This window comes from Chelon labrosus (assembly GCF_963514085.1).
Source record: "Chelon labrosus genome assembly, chromosome: 15".
In the NCBI taxonomy this organism is placed as follows: Eukaryota; Metazoa; Chordata; class Actinopteri; order Mugiliformes; family Mugilidae; genus Chelon; species Chelon labrosus.
The window spans coordinates 17,864,102-17,888,104 of record NC_140348.1 but is presented as its reverse complement, the minus strand read 5'-3'; the positions used below and the strand labels follow the sequence as shown (position 1 = coordinate 17,888,104).

The following is a 24,003-nucleotide window of genomic DNA, read 5'->3' as shown; positions in this document are numbered from 1 at the left end:
GACTGCGGGGTTGTGACTGGATGAACCATTACACAGTTAGAAAACAATGCGTACGAGGTTGTTTGTTCAGTTCCGTGGCTCCTTTCCATCTTTTCTGATTAAACCTATCAGCTGTGGTTAAATCTCTCAGTATATCTCTCAGTATGCTTGATCAATGGTAGCAATGCATTTTGTAGTAACCTGCAATAATTATTTTCCCAGAGCTGAAGAGGGAAGCATGATCAAGAGAGAATTACTCATATGCAAAGATTGTGAAAAAACACTTGCGAGATATTTAAAACCTGAAGTTTATTACATCCAGCTAATGTCTGTACACACGTAAACAAATAATTCGGGCAAAAACAGTCCATAAAAAATACACAACAGACAAAGTCATTTAGGGCTCAGGCAAAAATCTAAAGTCAGGAACAGGTGTGGTTTAAACACTGAAATGCTTAACTGAGAGGTTAATATATGGCTGGATAGATAATATGGCTACTGGATAGTAAACAGCAAAGAGTATACAGTATTCTGTATACACAGCTGCATGTTTGACTGATGCAAAAAAGTGGAGGGAAACTGAGCAAACACGGAAAGTAAAAGTGACAGAAAGGCAAGAGGACAACAAATAACAACATAAAATAGGAAAACAGAAACAGATACAAGAATTTAGGGGAATGTCCACAGTTTCAAGACAATAATCTAGTATCAGCCTGTTTAGGAGCAGTAAGTTGACATCTGTGTCTGTCCTCAATCATTTCACTCCGAAAAGGAGAAGTCACGTATAAATATAGGTAATCTGAGGTTATGTATCTCAGATTACTTGAAAGCCTCATCGTTAACCCAAGGTTGCGGGCGGGTGCATAATCAAAGTGCACCGCATTTGTTTCACTCACTCTCTTACCATATGTTCAAGCTGTGTTTGTGCCTTGGACGGTCATAACATATCATGTGACCCATCAGAGGTGAGTCATATGCATATGCACATGTTGACAGTGTCCGTGTAATTAGTCTCAGTGCTGGAATGGAAAAAGTCCTGCACTGTAGCTTTAAAGCTGTTTTCTCTGCTTGGCCTGCTACCAATAATCTAAAGTGGTAGATATACATATAAATTCAAGGGAGTATCACCAAAGAAAACTATAAAAAAGACTCTCTTGAATTTCCATTACAGGAAAATAAGAAATCAAGGTTTGTAATGCTACCTTATGCTTTATACCAGCAGCCTTTCAGTGTCTCTAAGAAAACCTCTAGATCATGTCTTATCGAGCAACAATTCCCCTTGGAAATGATTCATTGCTTTTCCTTTGGACTTGTTCAAGAAACATTTTAAATTATAAAATCCCAACCTCTGCTGGATGCCTCATGAGACTTGTTGACTGTCCTCTTAACTCTAGGCACCTGTTTTAGATCTGCATGTCTGTCCGTGGAACTTCATTCTGTTAAAAGTTTCCAGCGCGAGGATACATTCAGATTTCTGAGATCGAAAGTGGAAAGTTTGGTTCACGGCCATCGACTGGCCAAATTGCAGAAATCTGCAGAATTTGAAGACGCACGTAATCAGTCAGAGCACACTCGCTGCACATCAGTACTCGAGTGCTTGTTTTTGATAGGGCGTGTGGTCAAAGCATGAACTCAAAAATTGTGGATTGTTCGTCACAGGTGTCGAAACTGACATGATAAATTGGGAAGCAAATGTGAACACATACTATCGTAGTATTCTAGTCATACCTTCCACGTGAACATAATCAAAACCTTTTTCACTGTGAGTAGGAATTGCAGATCTGAAGTGCAGATTCTTTACTCTAACTCAACCTTTTACACTATCCCGTAAGAATGTAATTTTCCATGGCCGTCTCATGCTACAGAAACGTGCAGAGTGAAGTAAAAGTCACAAACGCATGAAAACAAACTGAGCAGCTAGCTAAATAAATAGCCAAGACAAGTCTTCACCACCTTGAAAATCAACACGGGAATATTGTGACTCAAACTAGGCAGAAATTTGGTGTAAGAATTACTTTGATGCTGCTGACATGTTCTAAAAGCTGCGGCTTTTAAATGTTTACTTAAGAATAGTTTCTGGGCCTTGTGGGTGAGGCCAGTCATTGTTGGCTGTCTTGTTGAATTTTATCAGACCTCATGGGTCTAGTTTCTTATTACACACGCTCTGTAAAGGCAAATTGTCTTCTTCATTGTTTTTCTAGCAATTATCTGAATGCAGTTAGCGCACAGCTGGGGACATTGCTTTACATTCACCACTGCATTCATCACAGATCCTATTTTAAGATGCTGTTTTCTTAAATAATTTTTCAGGGTGGTTTGATGAAGCCGGTTAGGGGAGGCAGCCACTGGAGATGGATCTCTTGACATGCAAGCTCGGTGAATGTTATGATTTAATCCACAGCCCTTTTACGACTTCTCTCGTGGTAAAAATGGAAGTTCCGTGCTCGTTCTCGCGAGGCCAGCTTACTAGCATTTTCCAGAGTCACATGCTCTTCATCAGCAGATGCAGTTTGCTCACTTGTCATGCAGATGATTTGTTTTAAAGGTATAACATGCACCATTTAAAAAGAAAATAAAAAATCTGTCTGAAAGATTTTTTTTATGATCCACTGGACGTGTATGGTGGTGTCTAGATCTGCAAAGATCTCGCTTGCAGTTCCAGCTGCAAACGTTTGACACTTGGTATGTAGTCCCCAGCCAGTAACGGAGCAGGACAGCTTACATCTGTCCCTATCTCTCTGCTCTGTCTGTGTTACGGATGTATAAAGAATTACAGGTGTATGTTTAACCTTGCTTGCTAACGCCCCTCCCTCTCTTCATTCACTCTCTAGACCAGGCTTGAATATTCTGTTGACAAACGGCAACTGACTAATGCTACCTGTAATACCTTTAAAGGGGAACTACCATTTTGTACAACCTGGACCTTATTTCTGGCATAAAATAAGATCGTTTACTCACGCATATAACTTTGGTGTCATTTGGAGTCGTTCGTCGGATATTTAGATCTGCGTATATCCATATAGTGGGAGTGAATGGGGCACCGAAACGCAGCCTCAAAATAACGCATTATCTGCCGCGAAACTCGTTCATTTCACCAATATTTTGTTATGATACGCTAGTGCTAGTCCGGAGTTACCTGTTATCATCATCCGGGGTCTGTAGATTGACCTACTAACTTCTGACCTGGATGATATCATCTCTGAGTACCGGCTTGTTTACCTGTAATTTGCTACTGCTAGGCATTTGCAACATGGCTGAATATTTTTCTGATTCTGAGGTTGTGGACGACGACTTTGTTTATGATGTACGTCCTTACCGTTTTGAGCCAGAGTATACGGATGAGGAGCTCATTGAAAGGAGAATGCAGAGGCAGAGAGAGGAACAGCTGGCCAAAGAACAACAAACCGCTGCACGTCCGCAAATAGATAACAGGTAACTCCGGAATAGCACGGGGAATAGCACGAGCATATCATAACAAAATATTGGTGAAATGAACGGGTTTCGGCAGATAATGCGTTATTTAGAGGCTGCGTTTCGGTGCCCCAGTCACTCCCACTATATGGATATATGCTGATCTAAATATCTCCCGAACGACTACAAATTACACAAAAGTCATATGGGTGAGTAAACAATCGTATTTTATGCCAGAAATAAGGTCCAGGTTGTAAAAAACGATAGTTTCCCTTTAAGCCTTTACAATAGTGTGCATATAAATACATGGGCACCCTTCTTAATACTGATATAGGATGGCCCATACATATATTATACATATTGTACATAGAGAGTTACAGAAAGCTCTACTTCACATTAACTGAGAAGTGTGTCTTTCCAGACAGTTAAATTTTCTGCTGATACATGGAGTGCCTGGCATAGCTCTATAAACTTGACCCAGTTTATGTCTGACTGGAACTGATTCATGCATAAAAATCTTTATTTTTCTTTTTTTTGGCCAACAGAGATGCGTAAAAATAATTATAGTTGAAAAAGTCCTGGGAAATGGCTGATCAGTGTCAAAGCATGTCATATAACAGTAATGTAGCTGTATTTCTCGAGCCTGTACTTTCTCCCCCCCCAAAAGAAAGTTGGCAAGAAGTGTCCCCAACCTGTGCACACCTTGCTATTTAGCCACACTTGAGGGCCAGATGTTCTCCATATTTACTGCGAGAAGAACCCTCTGATGTAAGACACAGACAGATAATGCACGGCATATTTTCCACTCATTTTTCACTCATGTTTTCCGCCCCAATACTTAAAAGAGAGTCAAGCAGGCAGATCTACCTCTGAGGTTCATTCCCTCAGGTTTATTCCTGTACTCTAGACTCTAATGAGAGGTCCCAGCTTTTATTGTCACTTCACTTTGTTGTCTTGTAAAATCTTGTGGGAGTTCACGTGGCATGCCTCTGTAAAATTTTGCAACCTTCCCTGTGTTGGAACTAGATGTGCTCCTGTAAAAGCCAACTTGAAAATTTGAGCAGAAGTATTTTCACTCTTTTAACATGAGAGCCGTTGTCTCTGCTGGTTGGACCTACACTGATGATGGATGTTTGTATTTTGCTTTGAGGTTTGAAACCAAGCCGTGTGCAATCCCTAAAATAAGACAGTCATTTCCCCTTAACTCCCATAATATGGGATAAAGACAAAAGGGGTGTAGCCAGAGATGAATCAGCTATGACTTAGAGAAACGGGTTACTAGGTCAGAGTAGAAAAAAAACAGACTTCGTAATGCTGTTTCTCAGATCTCTTATTGTCTCATCCCAAACCGCTGATCGCTCTAGTTACATTGTTCCACATCAGCAGTGGAAACATCTTTCTATTTGCCAACAAAGATCAACTTATTGGTGAAGATGTGTTCCAACAATCGAGCATCCCCTTCTTCGCCTTTATGCATATATAATGTGTACATATTTGATAGACAGTATGTATTAGGGGCTGTACCGACGAGTCGACTTTACTGCTGTGCCATGACGCTTTAAGCAGGAAGTCGACTAGTCGCAGATCGCGTGATAACAACAACAACGGGAACGCCTACGGGAAGACAGGTGAGGAGCAGCAAACTAGCAGCGGTTCATCGAGTGTGTGGAAATATTTCACTTAAGATGAAACCCATTCTCTCATGACATGCAGAACATGTAAGTCAGTCCTGAAATACAACAAATACTACTGCAATGCACACTCATCTGAAAAGCCATCCGCTAACACTAACAGAGGAATGGCAACGACAATGACAGTCAGTTAACAACTTCATTAAACGTCTTACGGTAACAGAGAGAAGGAGGCTGCAAATCAACAATCTGATGGTAAATTTCATTGTCTAAAATTATTAGACTTTTAGCTACTATACGGGAAAGAATTCAGAGATATACTGCATCTTACTTTTTACCCTGGCTACATTATCCTATCTCGCTGCACAGTGGAGAGGTGGTTAGCAGTGATGTCTCACAGCAAGAAGGTTCCGCGTTCGAATCCATCGGCCGACTGGGCCTTTTTGTGTGGAGTTTGCATGTTCTCCCTGTGTCTGCGTGGGTTCTCTCCTGGCTTCCTCCCACCATCCAAAGACATGCTAGTCAGGTTCATTGGTGATTCTAAATTGGCCGTAGGTTAGCCCTGTAATAGACTGGCGACCTGTCCAGGGTGTACCCCAGCCTCTCGGCCGATGACAGCTAACCCTAACCCTTCACAGGACAAGTGGTTGCATTATCCTATCTTCCAACACACTGTGAAGTACTATTAAACGCTATTGGCGGTGTAGATTTATATAGGCTATACATATCTGCAGCGCACAGTATTGATAAGCATATGTGTTTATGTTCAGTTCTGTTGTGTTCTCTTGTGTCAGACTGACGGTGTTTAAGGTGTGGGCTACGCCCGTCAGGTCAAGAATAAAGAAGAATTTGATTGTTGCAAAGCATTACTTTCTATTGTGTGTCTACTTATGTGTGACGTCATCAACTAGTCGTCGTCGACTCGACTTTCACCACATATTAGTGTATATACAGTATATATACAGTGTATGTACTGTGTGGATTCCTTATTGGCATTTTGCATTTGCAGTATTAACTAGTTGTGAGGACTTAGAGCCTGCGTCCATTGCGGTTTTCCGGTCCAGCGTGTAGGATCTGAGGAAATCCATACGCATAAATAAATTATCTTAGACTGTGACCTTTATATCTACTGAGTGAGCAAGTCTTTTGTGCATGTCCAGGGCAGGGCTGTGCTGCTGCTCCTCTTTTATATGTATGAAAGAAGAATGTTGAAGCAATAAAAGAAGTAAGAAAACTACCAAACCGAAACTTTTAGGAATCTGATCTGAAGAACTGCTTGTTGTTAAAAACGTACCAACTAAAATCAGGTTTCCTGTTGTTTAACAAGGGTGTTTGTTTCTGTGAAAATATCCTCGAGCTAGACACTCCACCCCTCTCCGTTTAAGAGATAGTGCCGCACTCTTGACATATTTGGTCATTTTCTGAAGGCATTCATACGTGTGTGTGTCTGCTGGAACGAAGCAAAGAAGTTTTCTGAGCTTTTGCTCCCAAGTACTTTGGATCTCATTTGCACTTCATGAGTTAGAGGACCGTGACCACTTACTGACAAAAGCAGCTGTCTGTAAAACTTAACACGTACAATCATCCAAATTGAGATGGACGACGAGTGAATCATCTCGGTGACTTTCATGCTCAGCGCTACTCTTATCCCCCATATGTTAGCATCCCCGGAGTTTGATCCACAATAAGAGCTGTAATTATTCGTTAGAGAATACATCACTTGATCAATAGCAAAAAATTGCTGGAACACATCAATTAATCACTAAGATGCTCCGTGCCAAGAAGCCTTCAGGTTCTCATATATAAAGAATTCCTGCTTCTCTCTGTTTTATATCAAGTCAAATTGCATGCTTTCAGAGCTGGGACATATTCTTGGACAAAACAAGACATCTGAGGCCTTCACTTTGGATCCTCGGAAAGTGGGATGGACATGTTTTGACATCTTATAGATTATATCATTGATCAGTTATTGAAGAAGATTATGTTCAGATTAACAGAAGTGAGTGTTAATTGCAGCCAGTAAGATCTGTGTAGACAGATGTCTCAAAACCCTAATTTTGATGACACCATACAAGTTGGACATTATTGCGTTGGTATCACAGCTGCAGTAGCATCTCAAACATCAGTTTATACATGCAGTTGAACAACATGACTTACTCAGGCATTGCATGTGCCAGACGTCCTGAATAGACATATTTCAGATTTGATCAGATTAAGTCACAGTAAGACTTGGTTGTGTTCTTTAAAATCAAAACCTAATCATAATCTTCACACCAGTCTTGAATATGAAGTACACATATGTGTTTGGGTCAATTAATTTACATTTTATAGCTAAAGGGAGTGATGCACTGGCCAACTTTAACACATTGCCAAAGCTAGTTACATGTTTTCCTTTACGTGCCACCAGTTTTCTGGTGATTGAGGCATGAGATTTAAATGTTTTCAAGATGTTGTTTCTCCTACTCAACCTGTCTTCTACGTTCCTGATTCTTCTTTAAGAGGTTTACTTAATTAAAATTACCTAATAAAAGTAGCACCTAAAAATGCACAAGTAAGAAAACTATCAGTAATAATCATTACATTGCTTAGATCCAATAACATATAAAATAATTATAATTTACAGTGGCATGATGTAGACAGGCAAGGTTTGAACCTTTAAACATAATGTTATGTTATTTAATCTAGTTTGGTCTAGTGTCAGTAGAAACGGGAATTATTACTCTGCAGGTGTGTTCGACAAGTTCAACACCCTTTGGCTGTGTTTAGTCAACTGCGTGTCCTAAACCCTGACAGAACCTCCAAATTTGTCTTTCTCTGCTGCCCAATCCCTTTTTGAAATATTTCATCTTTTCATTTCCTCTTTTCTTGACCCTGGAGAGCAAAACGCGCTCTTCTTACTGTAGTGACCAGACAGCAAATACAGAGGTGGACTCTGCTGTCTGCTCCAGAATGTCACATCAGAGTGAGACACAGACTGAGCTGAGACAGCCTCTCTGAAATCATCTGGCCCGTGTTCAGCACAGCTGGAACTGCGATGAACAGGAAGTTGCAAAGTCACAAGAGGCATTTTTGAGAATCAAAACCTTTCACATGTAGTAGAGAGATTTTGGTGTTGGCTATCATGCTGTCCTTCCTTTGCCTGAAAGCACAAATTTAAAATTTGTACAATGTACCTTTTGTCTACTTTAAGGCATTGAAGAAACTCAGATGTGACAATATGCACATTTCTATTAACTGTTAAATACCACATATGATGTCTTTAATAACACTTAATCCACATTAAATTTATATCATTCATTCATTCATTCATCTTCTGTAACCACTTGTCCTGTGAAGGGTCTCGGGGGCCTGGAGAATATCCCAGCTGTCATCAGGCGAAAGGAGGGGTACACCCTGGACAGGTCGCCAGTCTATCACAGGGCTAACACAGAGAGACAGACAACCATTCACATTTACATGCACACCTAGGGCCAATTTAGAATCACCATTTACCACCTAATGAGCATGTCTTTGGAGGAAGCCAGAGCACCCGGAGAGAACCCATGCAGACACAGGGAGAACATGCAAACTCCACACAGAAAGGCTCCAGTCGGCCTATGGATTCGAACCCATAACCTTCTTGCATCAGTGCTATCCACCACTCCACTGTGCCGCCCTAAATTTATATCTATCCCTTCATCATCTGTGTCAGACAGAACACCAGTATACTGTAATTTAAAAAAAAACGTATTCGTTATTTATTGTTCTTTAAAGTTTTTCAGTTGCTGTTTGCTCCTGGTTATCAACTTTATGCTAAACTAAGCTCGATTACTTATCTTACGGACACAAGAGTGGTATCATTATTTCCATCTAACTCCCACGAAGGAAATAAATAAGCACATTTTAAAACTAGAGTGTGAAAAACATGTTTTTCATGAGCTGACCACCTCAGCTCAAAAACCCAAGTCAAGGCCGAGGTGCACCTGCAGTTTATCAAATAACCACTTGAGGCAGTAAAAGTGAACGTTAAAATACCCAACTTTACTGCAGACATAAAAATGTTTACAGCTCTGGCCCAAAAAAATGCATAAAAGCTACATATCTTATTTCTTCATTCATGACTACCGTCATGCAAGATAGGAGTCGTAAGGCGCTGCCAAGATGATGAGCCTCTAAACGTCCTAGATGGTTTGTCCATTTTTATATGCAGTCCATGATAACATCACTGAAGTGTCTCCACTTTAATAAATCTTCACTCATCTTTTTATTTTGAGGGGCTCGTAGCACTTTTCTTCAAGAAACCTCTCACAGATACCCTGGAGTGATCACACGGAAGCTGCATATTTCTCACATTCACCCAGACGGGCCTGTCTGTGTATCTAAAAATGAATCTGTAAAGATTTATAGGAGGTAAAAAAAAGATCTCAGTGTCATCGGATTCATAAAGCACAACTAATTCATCTCCACTAGTAACAGACTATACATTTCTTTTATCGATTGCTTTCAAAACTTGTCACAGTGATAACCGTGATGACCGTCTGCTCCTTTGCCCCCCATCTCTCATGCGGATCTTCTTTTCCCTCTCAGCATGTTCAGTGCAGAACATCTTGGTATGTTGGCTTTAGAGACGTTCGTTCTCTACGGTTGATGAATGATATCCTTTGGGAGGGAAAACACATTTCGCCCCATATTATCAAAGCCTTACCTTTTGTTCTTACCAGTCTCTACAGACGGGCACTTTCTGTCATCCAAAGCATTCACCATTGAAAATCGAATCCACATTGCATTCTTAATGGTCATTTTTATTCCTGCTTTTGAACTATTGATTTGTGGCCTTTTTTCCGTGGTGCTGAGCCAGTACACCCGACAATAACTTAGATTACATAACATGCATGACACACCATGCGGATTCTCAATCTGATTTTACTTCTACAAAGTTTTGAACGAGAGATCGAGGTATTAAACCTTAAAACAAATACACAAAAATCATAAAAAGAGAAGATGTAGGCTGTATTTTTGACATTGTTTCTCATGCGTGACCAGCAGTAGGTCTTTGTGATTAATAAATGTCAAGTGTTCGGAAAGTCTAAAACATCCCGCGTATGTGTATGAGTTGAAGACAGTGGTAACAGGATTGCATAAGGACATCTGACACTGCAGATAAATCCTTTAACGGAGATCAAACTCATGAAAAAATGTGTTTCTCAGAAGTGGGGTTTTCAGGAAAACCAAATAACTCACTCACGATGGCCCGCCATGAACCCAGTCTACAGGTCTACAGTAAATCAAGAAGCTCTGACTTCTGACCATGAAGGTCAGCCAAAAACTTCACTCCTCGTGAGTTTTGTTTGTTTCAGCCTAATTGAACAAAGGTTAAAGGTTACAGAGGTGGAATGTGATGGATTACAGATGTCCGCAGCAAGTGACATATGAAAATTCAAAAAACATTGCCTTTTTGGAGAATCTTTCATATCGTTTTCACTCTATGCTGCGTGTTTACATGAGTGCAACACCTTGAAGAGAGAAGTGAGCTGTTGTTGCTAATGGAGCTGCTCTCTGACCCTCTTAAGTTTTAAGCACCCATTTTAGCAGCCTGGGGGCAGGACCCAGACAGCAAGGCTATTGTTGATTAAGGTCATTGAGGCAGAGGTCATGGTGAAAGAAAGCTTGGGCATAGAAGAGAGAGAGAGAGAGAGAAGAGAGTGAAATGAGTGCCTCAAACATCTTTATACACCAGAAGCACACATGCTCATATAGATATGACGTCTGTGACTTTCTTGACTGCTTTCTTGACTTTCTGTGTGTATTTAAGGAACAAGATTGCATCTTTTAGCCACCACAGATGAAATCCTCCCCAGTTTAGTATGTTTGAGTCATCCTCAGACCCCGGCTGTTGTGACTCCCTTTCCCAGCACAGTCATCTGCTTGCTGGTAAAAGATGATTTCTCCTGCATAAAACTGCCTTAGTACGTGGGAAAAAATGTTGGACCATTGTTGCACCAAACTTTTACCAAATGTGGTTTTTATCACGCTTGGCGAATAGTTGTTTTCCAAGATTCCTGTTGTTAATATACTTTAAAAATAAACTCTTTCTTTACGGCCTCCTAACATCTCGGAAATCACCACAAATTATATTAATCCCAGAACCGACGAGTATGCCGATTTACTTTTGTAATTAGTTTCGTTTGTTTGCACGTGCTTGACATCGTGTTCATCTTCTGAAGTCCTACAAGTATTCTAGGCATAAAGCTAGAAAATAAAGTCAAAATATAGCCATGCCTGAACTTTCTTGAAGGATTGGTCAGCCATATCAAAAGACTCTATTTTGAGCATCTGCAGATATGTATCGCGTCGTATCTGAACTCCAAATGAAGGGTTTTTTAGTTGCTGTTGCTGCTGAGTGACTGTCGGCGTGTCGGAGCCAAGGCTTCCCTCATCTGCTCTGCTGGCTGATAGAAAGGGATGAGATAATGCACACTTCGCGCTCAGAAATATAGTCAAGAACAGGCTGTGCACAACCAGCATGTGCAGCATCCACATGCTGGTTGTGTGCGTGAGTGTTTGCATGCAGGGTGTGGATCAATTGATGTCTTATTAATCTGTAAACAGTTGACTCACCACGGCTAGGGCTGGCAGGAACCTCGATCCCCGCATCTAATTAAACAAAGTTATATAACTGAGTTTAGATCTTGTTACAGCGGGTTGCTCTTTTTTTTTTCATGTGTGTGTGATAAATAGCAGATATGGAAAATCAAGACTTCCAAAGGGAAACACAGCATGGATCGTGACCTCAATAGTGCTCATCTTCTTTTAGCAGGTGTGCTGTTATGCAACTCGGTCCTCTCAGCGGAGAGTGGCTGAAGAGAAAGTGATGTGTGACACAGTTCCCGGGAACGATCATCCACAGGAGTAAAAAGCTGAATGTGATATCATTCTTGTCCTCTGCCTCTCTTAGCTGCTGACTGGAACTATGGACGGGAACCTCAGACTGTTTCGATCCAGCAGTGGGTCTCGTTTGTCTCATGAAACCGGCGCTGCTTTGCACAGCGTCGCCAACACGACTGCATAATTACAGCCCCCTGCCGCAGGTTTCATTAAGGCCAACCCAGTGGCCGGGAGTTCACTGGGAAAAGGAGAATGTATGTCTTGGTTTGAACTGTTGCTTTAATAAAGATTAAAAACAGATACATGTTTTTTTTCGTTATTTTTTCAAAGTGAAATTCTCTTTCAGTGCTTCAAATTGTCATAACTATCCGGCAGTTTCCGCTCACTCACCTTTGTTAAACTTCCCGTATTTTCCTCTGATTCAAAAGCATACAGTGTTTTTCTTGAATCTTTCGCCGGATTCATTTAACCTCATTACCGTGATCCAGTATTTACTCAATTAGAGATAATCGAGGCTCGAATTGTGCCAGAAACAATCATATATTCATTTGTATTGCTCCCATCTGTCGTGCGTTCTGGATGATGAAGCGTCACATTTATTCCGTCCAGTGCGTGGAACAGATGTACTTCTATATCACAGGCTGCGATCGCTACTTAGCAGATCAGCACGTAGGGCCATGACATCAGCTGGGTGTGACCGGAGTGGCTGCCAGATGCAAAGATGCTCCTACTGTTCGTATCGACACACCCTTCCTCATTGTTTTGCGTTTTCTACCTCAGTCACAAGATTTCAGCCACGTTGATGTGTAACAGGACTGAATAAAATCTCACCCTGAAGTTTTTGAAAGGGCTACGTTGTTGGTGATTCGTTTGTGGAAGATCGTAACTGGCTAAATCTAAAATGAATTACCTTTCATCACTTTTTGTCTAACTGTTGCGTTCATATATATGCTGATGATACCGTTTTATACGTATAGATAGATCATTTTTGTACCATGAATAGGAAACTTCCTTGAGAACAGATCTGGACAATCCGACCGCTAGTGATTAGTTTTAGGTATGTGTGTTCAGACATGGCATTAACATGTGCCCCTGAATGCGTCTTTATTTAGCCCTCAGGCATCATTAGGGACATTTTTGTCCATTTGGGCAAATTTGTCCTGTTCAACTGGCCATCATTTTGTCTGTGTTAGTACATGTGGCACATGTTTTTGTAACAGACTCTCTCTACACAAAGCTTGAATAAAAAAAAAAGGTCAACAGAACACTGTTTGTTGTTTTTTACGAAAAAAAAAAAATACCACAAAAAATTTGTTATTTTCCACAAAGCTAATGTTGGGGGCTGGGGCATTTTTAATATTTTTTTTTCAGATCAGTTATCACCAAGATTATCTAAAATATTGACTTGATTGTATTTTTAGTTTTTGTGTAGCATCAGATTTAAAATTTACTACCCTCTTGTGACCTTTGCGGGCAAAAATGTCCCATTGACTCCCATTATAACTAACATTATAACCTCTCAGCCATGACACAATACAATCATTCATTCTGCAATATTAGGGTTTCATTTTTTAGATAAATGGTCAAATTTGCTGTTTTTAGTGTTTAACACTAAAATCAGCCATTTCCCCATTATAGGGCCTATGCATATGCATATAAGGCGTGTGTGTGTGTCTGTATGGGTGTACACACAGCCGTATAAGCACTGAAGCTGAAATGACAGAATCATTTAAAAGGCGCTCATTACTAATGAACAAACATCACTTAAGGCGCTTTTTCCTTTTCAGGTGATCATTAATAATTGCGGTCGTATGTTTTTTCTGATTGAATGTGAATCAGGACTCACTGTGTTCACACAACCAAAGGAATGTGGACACCAGACCTCCACCTCCAAATGTGGTCAGAGATCGGATCTCTCAAATGAGAATCTTAATGCGTCCTGGGGCTGTTCACACGTGATCGGTTCACCAGATCGGATCTTAATGCAAAGTCTTAACAGGTCTAAAATGTGACTCCTTAAGATTCTAACGTGTGTGCTCTTTTGGGGGTGTTTTTTCTGTCTAATATCAAAAGTAGAATCCACATAATAAATCCTGGGTACATTTTGGTAAAACTTTACTTTCTTTAGATGTCAGAATACTCTACTATCATCTACTATGCAGCCGTTATCACTGCTGGCGTGTTATAACCAACAACTAAGTCTACAAAGATACTGAAGGAGAAATCTGCCTTTCTTCATTGGAATGAAATTTTGAGCTTCACTCATCCCCCGTCTGTTAGGAAAAGATACTCTGTTTGACGCATTACGTGACGCTGAGGTTGATGATAGAATGATAAATCCGCTGATAGGCTTTCTGCTCTTAACTCCCTCAGACGGAGGTGCATTTTCAGAAGAAGAAGAAAAAAAATGAATGCCTTGTCCTTTGTCCAATATCCTGAATTTGATTTACTCTTTAGTCTTTTTGGACTGTGCTCTTTAATTAATACCAAGGCAGACTGCTCTCATTGCTCGATCAGCCTCGGCAAGAAATATAGCTTTGAAGTTGCACAATATCAGCTGCCAGATTTCTTATCACAAAAACGGGTGGTATTCTTTAGGAGGAGCTCGATTCATGGGGTGCTACCAAGCGTTTTGTCGCACGCCACATTCTATATGTATTTGTATGTATGTTTGTTTTTATGCCACAGAGATGAGATAGGTATGTACTGGCAGGGTTGAGTCTACCCTGTCACGCCGAGCTTTAGTGTTCCTGCAAGCTGCAGAGGCTTGCAAAGGAAGATGTCATAAATTGTCTGTCCGGGTGAATTTATGCAGCCATGTTCTTTCTCCATTTGTCTGCTGGAATGTGTGTCTCTGTGTTTAGGAGTCAACATCTTCTCTTGAATGAATTAACCTGCTCCACTATGACAGTCAGCGAGCGCACTCTCTCAAATCTTAGTAAAAATATTGCTGCGCGCACACATTCCTTGTCTGTGTGAGGTCATTGTGGGTGCGCTCCCCGCATTGATCTCACTAGCAAAGAATGACGTGTTTATGCTTGAATATAAAGGGATTTCAAAGATAGACACACCCGTACATCATCATGCATTCTTGTCCGAAGTGTGATCTCTCACAATACATACAGTTTGACACGCAGAAGAACATAGTCTGCCTCCAACTCTGGACAGTACTAGGACACTGGATATATATGACAGCACTGAACTGACTGTAGAAGACACAGTTATGAACAATTAATCAAGACATTCATTTTTTACGTCAGTGCCATATATGACTCAAACATGCAGCTGTTATTGAATGCCTGCAACGTGGCTTGGTAGTCGGACTGCCTCTCGGGCCTCTGAACTCAGGCCTTCACTTTCCCCCCTTGTGATATAAGATATACATCATGAGCCACGTACAGTTTAATGATCCCCCGAAGACTTCTTAGGATCTGTGCTCTTTTGTTTTCATGAACTCAAAGTTAAGGGAGGGACGTATTTGTGCTCATGTCAGAAAACTGCTGTCATATAGCTGTGACTCATGCAAGTCAAAATACTTTACTAACACACAATGTTCTGAGAATCCATTAAAAGAAATAAGCAGCCAAACCGATGAATATTGGAGATGTTCTTTGACATGTTTAATGCTTTCTTTACTAAGTTTTAAAGCTGAGGTTCAGCTTGATGAGAGCTTTCCAATCCTGCTTCTTTAAACACCTAGCGTACGCTAATGCCAGCAGCAGACTATGTGATATTAGCGCTGTCATAATAACTTCTTTTTGCCATTCTCTTGCCACAACTTGGAAGAGTTGTGTGATGCTGATCCACAGGACAGATCACACATGCTCAATAGTAAAAGATCTTGAAGCAGAAATGGTGCTGGCAAGTGGAATCGGGAAGTCTGTCTCCTTCTGATCCCCCATGCACTTCGCTTGAGTCGAGAATGGTGACCTATGATTGGCCAGCGTCCAGCGTGTAATCGGACCATCACTCACGCCCGGAGATTAATGGCTCTTTGATGAACTATCTGACACATACTCGTCATGAAAAAGGAAAAACATGTTTGCATACATTTCATATATACAGTGCTGTAATGTAACTGGAATGTGGTATTGATTGCGTAATTTCAACTTGAGATACTTAAAGTGCTTTTTTTTCAGCACTGAATTTGAACAGCACCACTAGTTCACTTGCTTGGAAGGCTGTCTTGGCATTTTAGAGTTAGGGCAGCAAGACCCGTAAACACTCTTCAACACAAACTGCAAAGAGAAATCTTTTGTTGCAGCACTCAGAAGACATGAAATGTGCAAGAACTCCACGCTAGTGAGCATTGTGTAACATTATTGACCTTCTTCAAGAGGACAAACCTCCTTCTGTGCAATCACGCAGACTCATATTTTTGCCTTGGATGGTACAGAACGTATCCCGTTGTCCAGAAACTCTTTGTCACTGTAGCAGACAAGGTACAGTTACTTTAACACATTGAGCATTGATGACAAGCTGCAGGGTTTCTGGTAAATACTGGTGAGTTGGAGCCACACATGAAGACAGACGGGGAAGTTAGTGTCTTTATACTTGACTCTGTCCCGAGCAGATCTGGGCTGCCGTGTGCAGACGACGACGGAAATACAGATTAGTAGCAGATGGTGTCATCCAGCGTACAAGGCATAAACATTCGAGCGCTTAACACTCCGATAAATCAGCGCGGGACCCTTGTGGAGTTAGCGGAAAAAAATGGGGAAAACAGGAGCACGTAAGACAAGGTGCCAGATCGCTGAACCGAACTGTGGCCGCTTCAGAATTCACCTCAAATAGCATTTTAAAACTTTTTCATCGACTACACATCACAGCTGAACCAATGTATTATCAGATACGCGGATCAGGCATAACATTATGACCACATTCCTAACATTGTGTAGGTCTCCCTTGTGCCTCAAAACAGTTGTGACTCATCAGAGAATGGATACGGGCCTTCTGAGGGTGTCCTGTGGCGTCTGGAAACACAATGTTGTTAGTGGGGGGCCTTTGGGTCCTATGGGTTGAATGGAGGGCCTCTGTGGATCAGGCCTGTTCCAATGCATCCCACAGATACTTGATCAGTTTGGGATCTAGTGAATTTGGAGTCCAGGTCAACACCTTGTGCTGTTTTTCATGTTTTTTGAGTTGTTCCTAAACCGTTTTTGTGTGTGTGCCTGTGTCAGGCTACATCCTGCTGGGGATGGCTGCTGACATCAAGGAGTGTCATTGCTATGGGCTGAGGGTGCCTGGTCTGGTCTAGGTGGGTGGTACATGTCTAAGTAACATCTAAACGAATGCCAGGTCCAAAAGTTTCCCAGCAGAACACTGAATTGCCACAAGATGGTCAATGTTATTTACTTCTCCTGTCAGTGGTTATAATGTTATGCCTGATCGGTGTATGTTTTGACTTTGCCGCTTTAAGTGTATAGGTCTTTTCCCAAGTATTTTCACAATGTTAAGACACTTTGTCTGCTCCATTAAGCCAAGGTGCAAGGGTGAGATAAGACGATGGCTTGGCATGTTGAGTATAAACCATCAAGTCTCGGCACATTTCTCAGATTCATTAACTCACCCCATCAACCCGAACTCCAGACTGAAGAAAGATAGCTTTTCCAACATCCCACCTCTGCCATTAGCAAATTCCTTTGTTTTTATGACGGAATTTATTTCCTCAAAGAGGCAATTTTATGTTTTCCTCTGTAATCACAAATAACCAAGCGGGGGGAATTAACAGCACATGTGGTGGAGCTCCACTTTGAGGGTATGGATGTGATTGGTATTCATGCCTCCTTGTTTGGCTTGTTAATCTTTATGCTGTCAGTTTTTGATGTTGCCTAAAACTTGGGTTTGGTTCGTTATCTTTTACTTTTGCCATTAAATGAACCATTGAAAAGAAGCTTTGAAGAGAATGATGTGATCACATTAGCGATCGAGTTTAGTGCGCTGGCAGCGTTGAAGGACACATGAAAGCGAGGGACGTAAAAGTTAAAATATATCACATGTCATCCTGTATTTGAACCCGGGTTTTCAGGTTGTGCGGTTGCCAACTAACCGTGTCTATCACCTGCCTGGCAAGCTTAAATCTGAGAAATAACCTTTTATGCGACAGCGCTCCTTTCCCCATATTGTGCCAGGTTTTCGTACCCTGAAATGAACTCAGCAGTTCAGCAGCAAGGAAATTGTTTCAAAATCTAATTTGCTTCAACACACTGAACGGGTCGGCTTTTTCAGGAAACCGTGGCTGCGTCACACTAATTCACCCTGGATCCTCACAACTGCACAGACAGAAGTGGGATGCCAGCTACGAAACCTGGAGTCAATAATGAGCAGGAAATTCTCTGGAACACAGCACTCCTGCCGACTGCACCTATCCTCAGTGTGTTTTCAGTGGTTGGGCTATTGTGTCAAAAACCCAACGCGCAGTACATTCTCTTCTCAGCTTGACAACATGTACAACTCGGGTGCTTCATTTTCTAGCCGTGCCAACAGAACACAGTGTTCAGTTTTTCTGTTAAGCTAACGTAAGTGATTACTTGGACTCGTGATGACTTTTGCCTTTGAAGGATAAATCTGGAAGTATTTTCTATTATTCTTATCGCGCTTTATAACCACCAGCAAATTGCATTCTCCTTTGTCTTTGGTCAAATTTAAAGCTCGGTTTTTAGGAAATTAGTAAAACTACTGAAGATACTTATGTATTTATGACCCATTTTATAGGTTTATGTTCATATTATTGACTGTGATTGTAGATTTGATATATTACGGATCACATACTGGGCTGTGCATCTCATCTTGCACTTCAGATAATAAGTCAGTACATCACACAGAGTTGTTGGAAATTAATGCATTTCTTTTAGGGTATAAGAAAATGCACAGTATCGTCTACCAAAATGCCAACTACAGCTACACGGACTGCTCGCTAGCTGTCCAAATTCCTCTTCGATGTTCTCCCACTACTTCATGGGTCATTGATATGATTGGTGGAAGTTTGCTTGACGGTACTTGAGCTCATCACGTTATTTCATTATTTCCAGTAAGTTGAACAAGAGCCCTGTTTGTTTTTTGTGTCCGATAATCAATCTCATTTCAGCACTGCTTTGGTCTGCGCCAACGTCTCAGGGAAATGAGTGGCTCATCAGTATCAAAACGCTCCAGTGTGTCCGCCTGCGAGTTTCTAACCTTGTCTTTTTTTCTCTTTGATGCAAGGCAGGCGGTATTGTTATAGCTCTGCCAACCGCGGCTGACGAGAGTGAAACTTAGTTAACGACCAAATCGACAAGTTGAAAGACACCAAAACTAATTGCAGCAGTGATCAGACTTGCAGAAAAGACTTTCCTTTGTTCTATTACCATTAGTTCAAAAATTTTAAAAAAAAGTATGACCTAGTACAAATCCCCTCTATGTCCATGACAAGAGGAGCCTAAAGCAAGCACCTAAACTCCCTAAACCTACCAGTACTACTAATATTATATAGGTCTCCCTTATGCTTCCAAAACATTTGCGATTCATCAGAGAATAGACATCTGAGGGTGTCCTGTGGTGTCTGGAAACACAGTGTTGTTAGAGGGGGCCTTTGGGTCCTATGGGTTGAGGGGAGGGGCCTCTGTGGATCAAACTTGTTCCAGTGCATCCCACAGATACTAGATCAGTTTGGGATCTAGTGAATTTGGAGGCCAGGTCAACACCTTGTGCTGTTCTTCCGTTTTTGTGTGTGTCTGTCTGTGTCAGGCTGCATCCTGCTGGGGATGGCTGCTGCCATCAAGGAGTGTCATTGTATTGGGGTGGGGGTGCCTGGTCTGATCTAGGTGGGTGGTACATGTCTAAGTAACATCTAAATGAATGCCAGGTCCAAACGTTTCCCAGCAGGACACTGAATTGTCACAAGATGGTCAATGTTATTTACTTCTCCTGTCAGTGGTTCTGATGTTGTGGCTGATCAGTGTATACTGATGCCTCTGAAATGTAGAGAAGTACAAATATAAAGTAGTAACAATTGAAAACTGAATATAAGAGAAGCACAAGAGTTACAAACTATCCTGGAGTAAATGTGTTTAATTTCCACAACCTGAGCAAGAGGTTTTGCCATAAAGAACATGTTGTACTTTAACATAATTATTCACTTAAACATAAACACATTTAATTCGCCCACGATGAGCCACAACAATGCAGGATGAGTTTGTATAGGCAGTGCAGCTTCAGCTATGTTGCAGCACCTTCTGTGCCCAGGGACCCAAGGCCAGAGCTCCTCCTCCTCCTCCTCCTCCTCCTCCTCTCCTCTGCACTGAAGAGATCTCACTCTCACTTTGTTCTCTCCCTCACACGCAAAAACACAGTTTATGCTGCTTGCGTTTACTGTCCATACACATCAATCTCTTTGTCCGTGGGCAACTCCCTCAAGACTTCTTAGTCATACGTGCACACGTTTTCTGTAAAATGAACCCAGAATTCTCTCCGATCTTAAGCGCTTATAAATTTGCTCCATATATCTTGCTGGTCTGCCATGACTCCACACATCCCATCAGCGCAACGGGGAAAATGGGAATCTGGAAGTCATTACCAAATGATTGCATCTCAGAAATGAAAGTGCAATTGTGAGAAGAGAGAGTGGAGGCAAAATGGGGATTGTTCTTATGTAATGACCCGGCCATTAACCTAAATGTAGGTAAGTATGAGTAAATTCAGGGAAACGTCGCTATTAGGACTTCATTTACGTTGTATCTCATATTCAAACCTATTTTTTTTATTTCAGACCTGCAGTTTGGGGACATTTTGCATGTGTTCAGGTCCAACAGTTCAAATGCACATCTGGGAGTAAGCCCCCTGAATCGAATGAGGCCTAATTGCATCACTATGACGAGCAAACGCTTCATAAACCTGGCAGCGTCGGACCCTCGCAAAGCATGAGCAACCAACAGGCAATTAGTGTTGTTCTCACAGCCTGCCATCCTCCAACAGTCCTGCAGGCAACAAAGGAAGTAAACAAGAGTCCCTCTGTTCATCCTTCCGCTTAGGATGCGGCCGGAACACAAACAAAGGTTTGGCAGGTCTGCATTTTTACAAGAATCATCTGATTTTTGACACAATAAAAGCCCAGTAAACGATGCTCCGGTGCTGTTATGGTCCCAAACATAATATCACCCAGGAAATATTCTGCTGTGTTGAATTAACAAATCCTGTATCAACACATCCCACCCACGTAGGTCACATATAAACCTTTGAAAGGAGGACAAGTCAAACATTGGCTATCTCACTTTGATGCAATGCCTGGTCTAAGCCAAGGTATGCGCGCCGTCTTTATATGAAAAAAGGAATTAGATGCTTTGAAAGAAAACATGTGGTACCCTGGAAACAATAGCTCGAGCTCTTCGTCGACTCTTCTTGTTTTGTTGTAATGCATACTTCCCTAGTGCTCGTCCTCCAGCATATCCCCGTAAAACCCTTTTTAAGATAGTAAAAGTCACCTTCTCATAATAACACTCCCGGTTTGTTGAAAGGATGGCTAGCTGCATTAGCCTGTCAAGCGCAGCACAGTTAGACTTTCCACCCAAGCCAGAAATTCAAATTGGACGTCTTGCGGTGTTGTAATTAAAAGATTAATGGTGTGTACAGATCCCCTTGAATGTTTTCCACAGTTTTCTCGCTCCCCTGTCGATTTCTCAGTTGCCTCACAAAACCTTAGAGAACAATTCACTGAGCTCTGTTCTGTAAAAAAAATAAAAAATAAAAATAACGCCCTGTCAAGTGACTCAAACGTTGCAAATTACTACCTGTAACGATCCATCTCAGTATGAGACAAAGTACGTCCTGTTAGAAATAAGGTCAGGACTTCGAGGTTGGGATATTTATGCTGGAGAAACTCAATTCTTAATAACTCACATACTTATTTTGCTCGTGAAAATGTATCTCTGCACAGGACCTATCTCAGTTTTCCATAGCTTTCCGCAGCACCAAAGTTTTGACTGGTGGTTGCTGTGATGTGGCTCCATAAATGAGAAACTGGAAACCATAAACTTTGTCATCAGGTCAAGTGGGAAGATCCATTTTGTCTCCAGTCTGCAGAAAGAAAATAAGCCTGAGCACACGAGTGTTTAAACTGAAGGAAGAGACAAAAACAAATGAAGTCAGTGGCAGTGAAATTTAAGTGACCTGTGTTTGGCAGAGGAGGCACTATAATATTTTGACAATGGAAACTGGTATTGTGTGAACTACTAAAGAAACCTCCACGTCTCAACCTTATGATGGATCACTAAACAGTTGTCAACGGCAACGCTACAAGTTGTGTGGCTTTACTTAAAGCTGCAATGAGGGACATTTGTCTCTGACAGCCAACATGGGCACATCAGTCCTTTCTCTATTTTTAGTGTCCTTCAGGAAAGCCACCCTAATGGTAATCCATTTAATTTGTCCTTAACACTGATCACATTCATTTTTATCAGTTATTTTTCTTGATTTTGTCCTAAAATTTATTTAATTCTTCCTGATCGCAAGAAAAAGTGAACTCTTAGAACCCAAGTTACATCCATAACTTTAGTTTTTTCGTCATAATCTCTGTTGTACTCCAACTTGCTACTCAGCCATCCCACTTCAGCTTTGTGTACAATCATTGCTGGATTACTTCAAACACATAGTGCTGATTTTCATCTCTGGTATACTGCGGCCAGTAAGTACAAAAACAATAAATAAGTAAAAATACTTAGACCATACTTAACAGTTCTCAGTGAGCAGGTTCTCAAGCTGCAGTTGATTATTAGACAATCAGCATTGTGCAAAATTGTTAATAAACAGATGTTTAGCAGATAGAAAACAGTGATGGCAAAAGTGAATGCTTTCCACTCCTTTGTAACTAGCCCTCTTGGTGTCAACGAGCCTAATGGTGCAACTTTAGAGCTCTCTCTGAACTAGACAAGTGAACATCTGCTTGCCACAGCACTGAGAAGGAAACATGCATGTGTCAAGAACAGGCCCTATACAAAAAATGTGCGTAAAAGGTGCTGTATGAATGGAAACTTTTATTCGGCTACGACTGATAATGCTGAACTCCTCTTATATGCGTAAACTGGAATAGCCTCAGTGGCTTTGGAGCAACGAAGATTGATTTGATGACGTCTCCATGACCGCAAGTAAACTAAGACCAGCCACAATTTGAAGAGCACACGACCGTAGAAAATGCTGCTTCTCTCCACATGTTTAAATGCATTCTGTACATTATCGAGCAATTGTCATGCAAACGAGGCCGTCATTCCTTTTGGGAGATTATGCAACTCTGTTTTACAATGCCAGCCATTCTGGCCAAATTTGTTTCATGGGCATTACTCAACTTTTGGCATGATTAACTTAAAGGGGATATTTGAAGTAGCGCTCAACAAACAAAATACCATTTCTACCTATCTTTTTTATTGTGATCATACCCGAAACATTTCTATTTTACAGAATTTGGAAGATTTACATGTTACATGTGTCCCTCTCTCCACTTCTCAGTTCTTTAAACTGTTTAGGTGCCAGATTTCCTTCTTGGATTGTGGTCCTGAGTCACACTGAACCTTTTTTTTTTTTTAGTTAAAAACACATAAACCTCTGTGGTGAAGTCAGAGCTTGGAGAGGAGAACTGGAAACTATAGTTGTTTATCAACCTAACTGACATCCATCACCTTCATTTCATTGCTCTTCCAGATCTCTGGTGTGTGTTGCATTAATACAGCAGAGTTTGAGTGTGGATCTCTGCTGCTGCTGCATACTAGGTTAGCACTAGATCATGATGCGGTCCAAGTAACCCAGAATTTTTTCGAAAATATTCGGAAAGCGATGGAAAACTTCATGCGCGAAGTCTGTGTTGTGACCACAGTTTTAGGTCAGTTTGTTCTTGACTGTCTATTTATGGCACAGCTTGGTGTAAACAAGTCTGTCATGGATTTGTTGCTACCTTTGCATGGATGCTCTGCAGTCGTTCTGTTCTTGATTAAAAGTGATGCTGAGGATGACACCGTGAATTTGAACTATTTTCCATCCCTCATAACTCGGTACTAGTACTAAAAGTCTGTAAATGGAGGTTTTAGAAACGAAATATTTCAAAGAAGTCTCCTCGGTGACGTAGTAACGTTCGTAGAATAATGATTATTGTGTA

The 24,003-nt window shown here is 41.2% G+C and overlaps 1 protein-coding gene across 1 annotated transcript in view; it reads left to right on the top strand.

Moving 5' to 3' along the window:
- Window positions 1–12,069, top strand: part of wdr27 (WD repeat domain 27) — a gene marked incomplete at its 3' end in the record, with an annotated part of 39,213 nt that extends 27,144 nt beyond the window's left edge. Inside the window, exon 24 of the mRNA XM_084561185.1 lies at window positions 11,956–12,069. Coding sequence (XP_084417311.1) covers window positions 11,956–12,069 — 114 coding nt within the window. The remainder of the gene's footprint in view (window positions 1–11,955) is intronic.
- Between the last annotated feature and the right edge of the window lie 11,934 nt (window positions 12,070–24,003).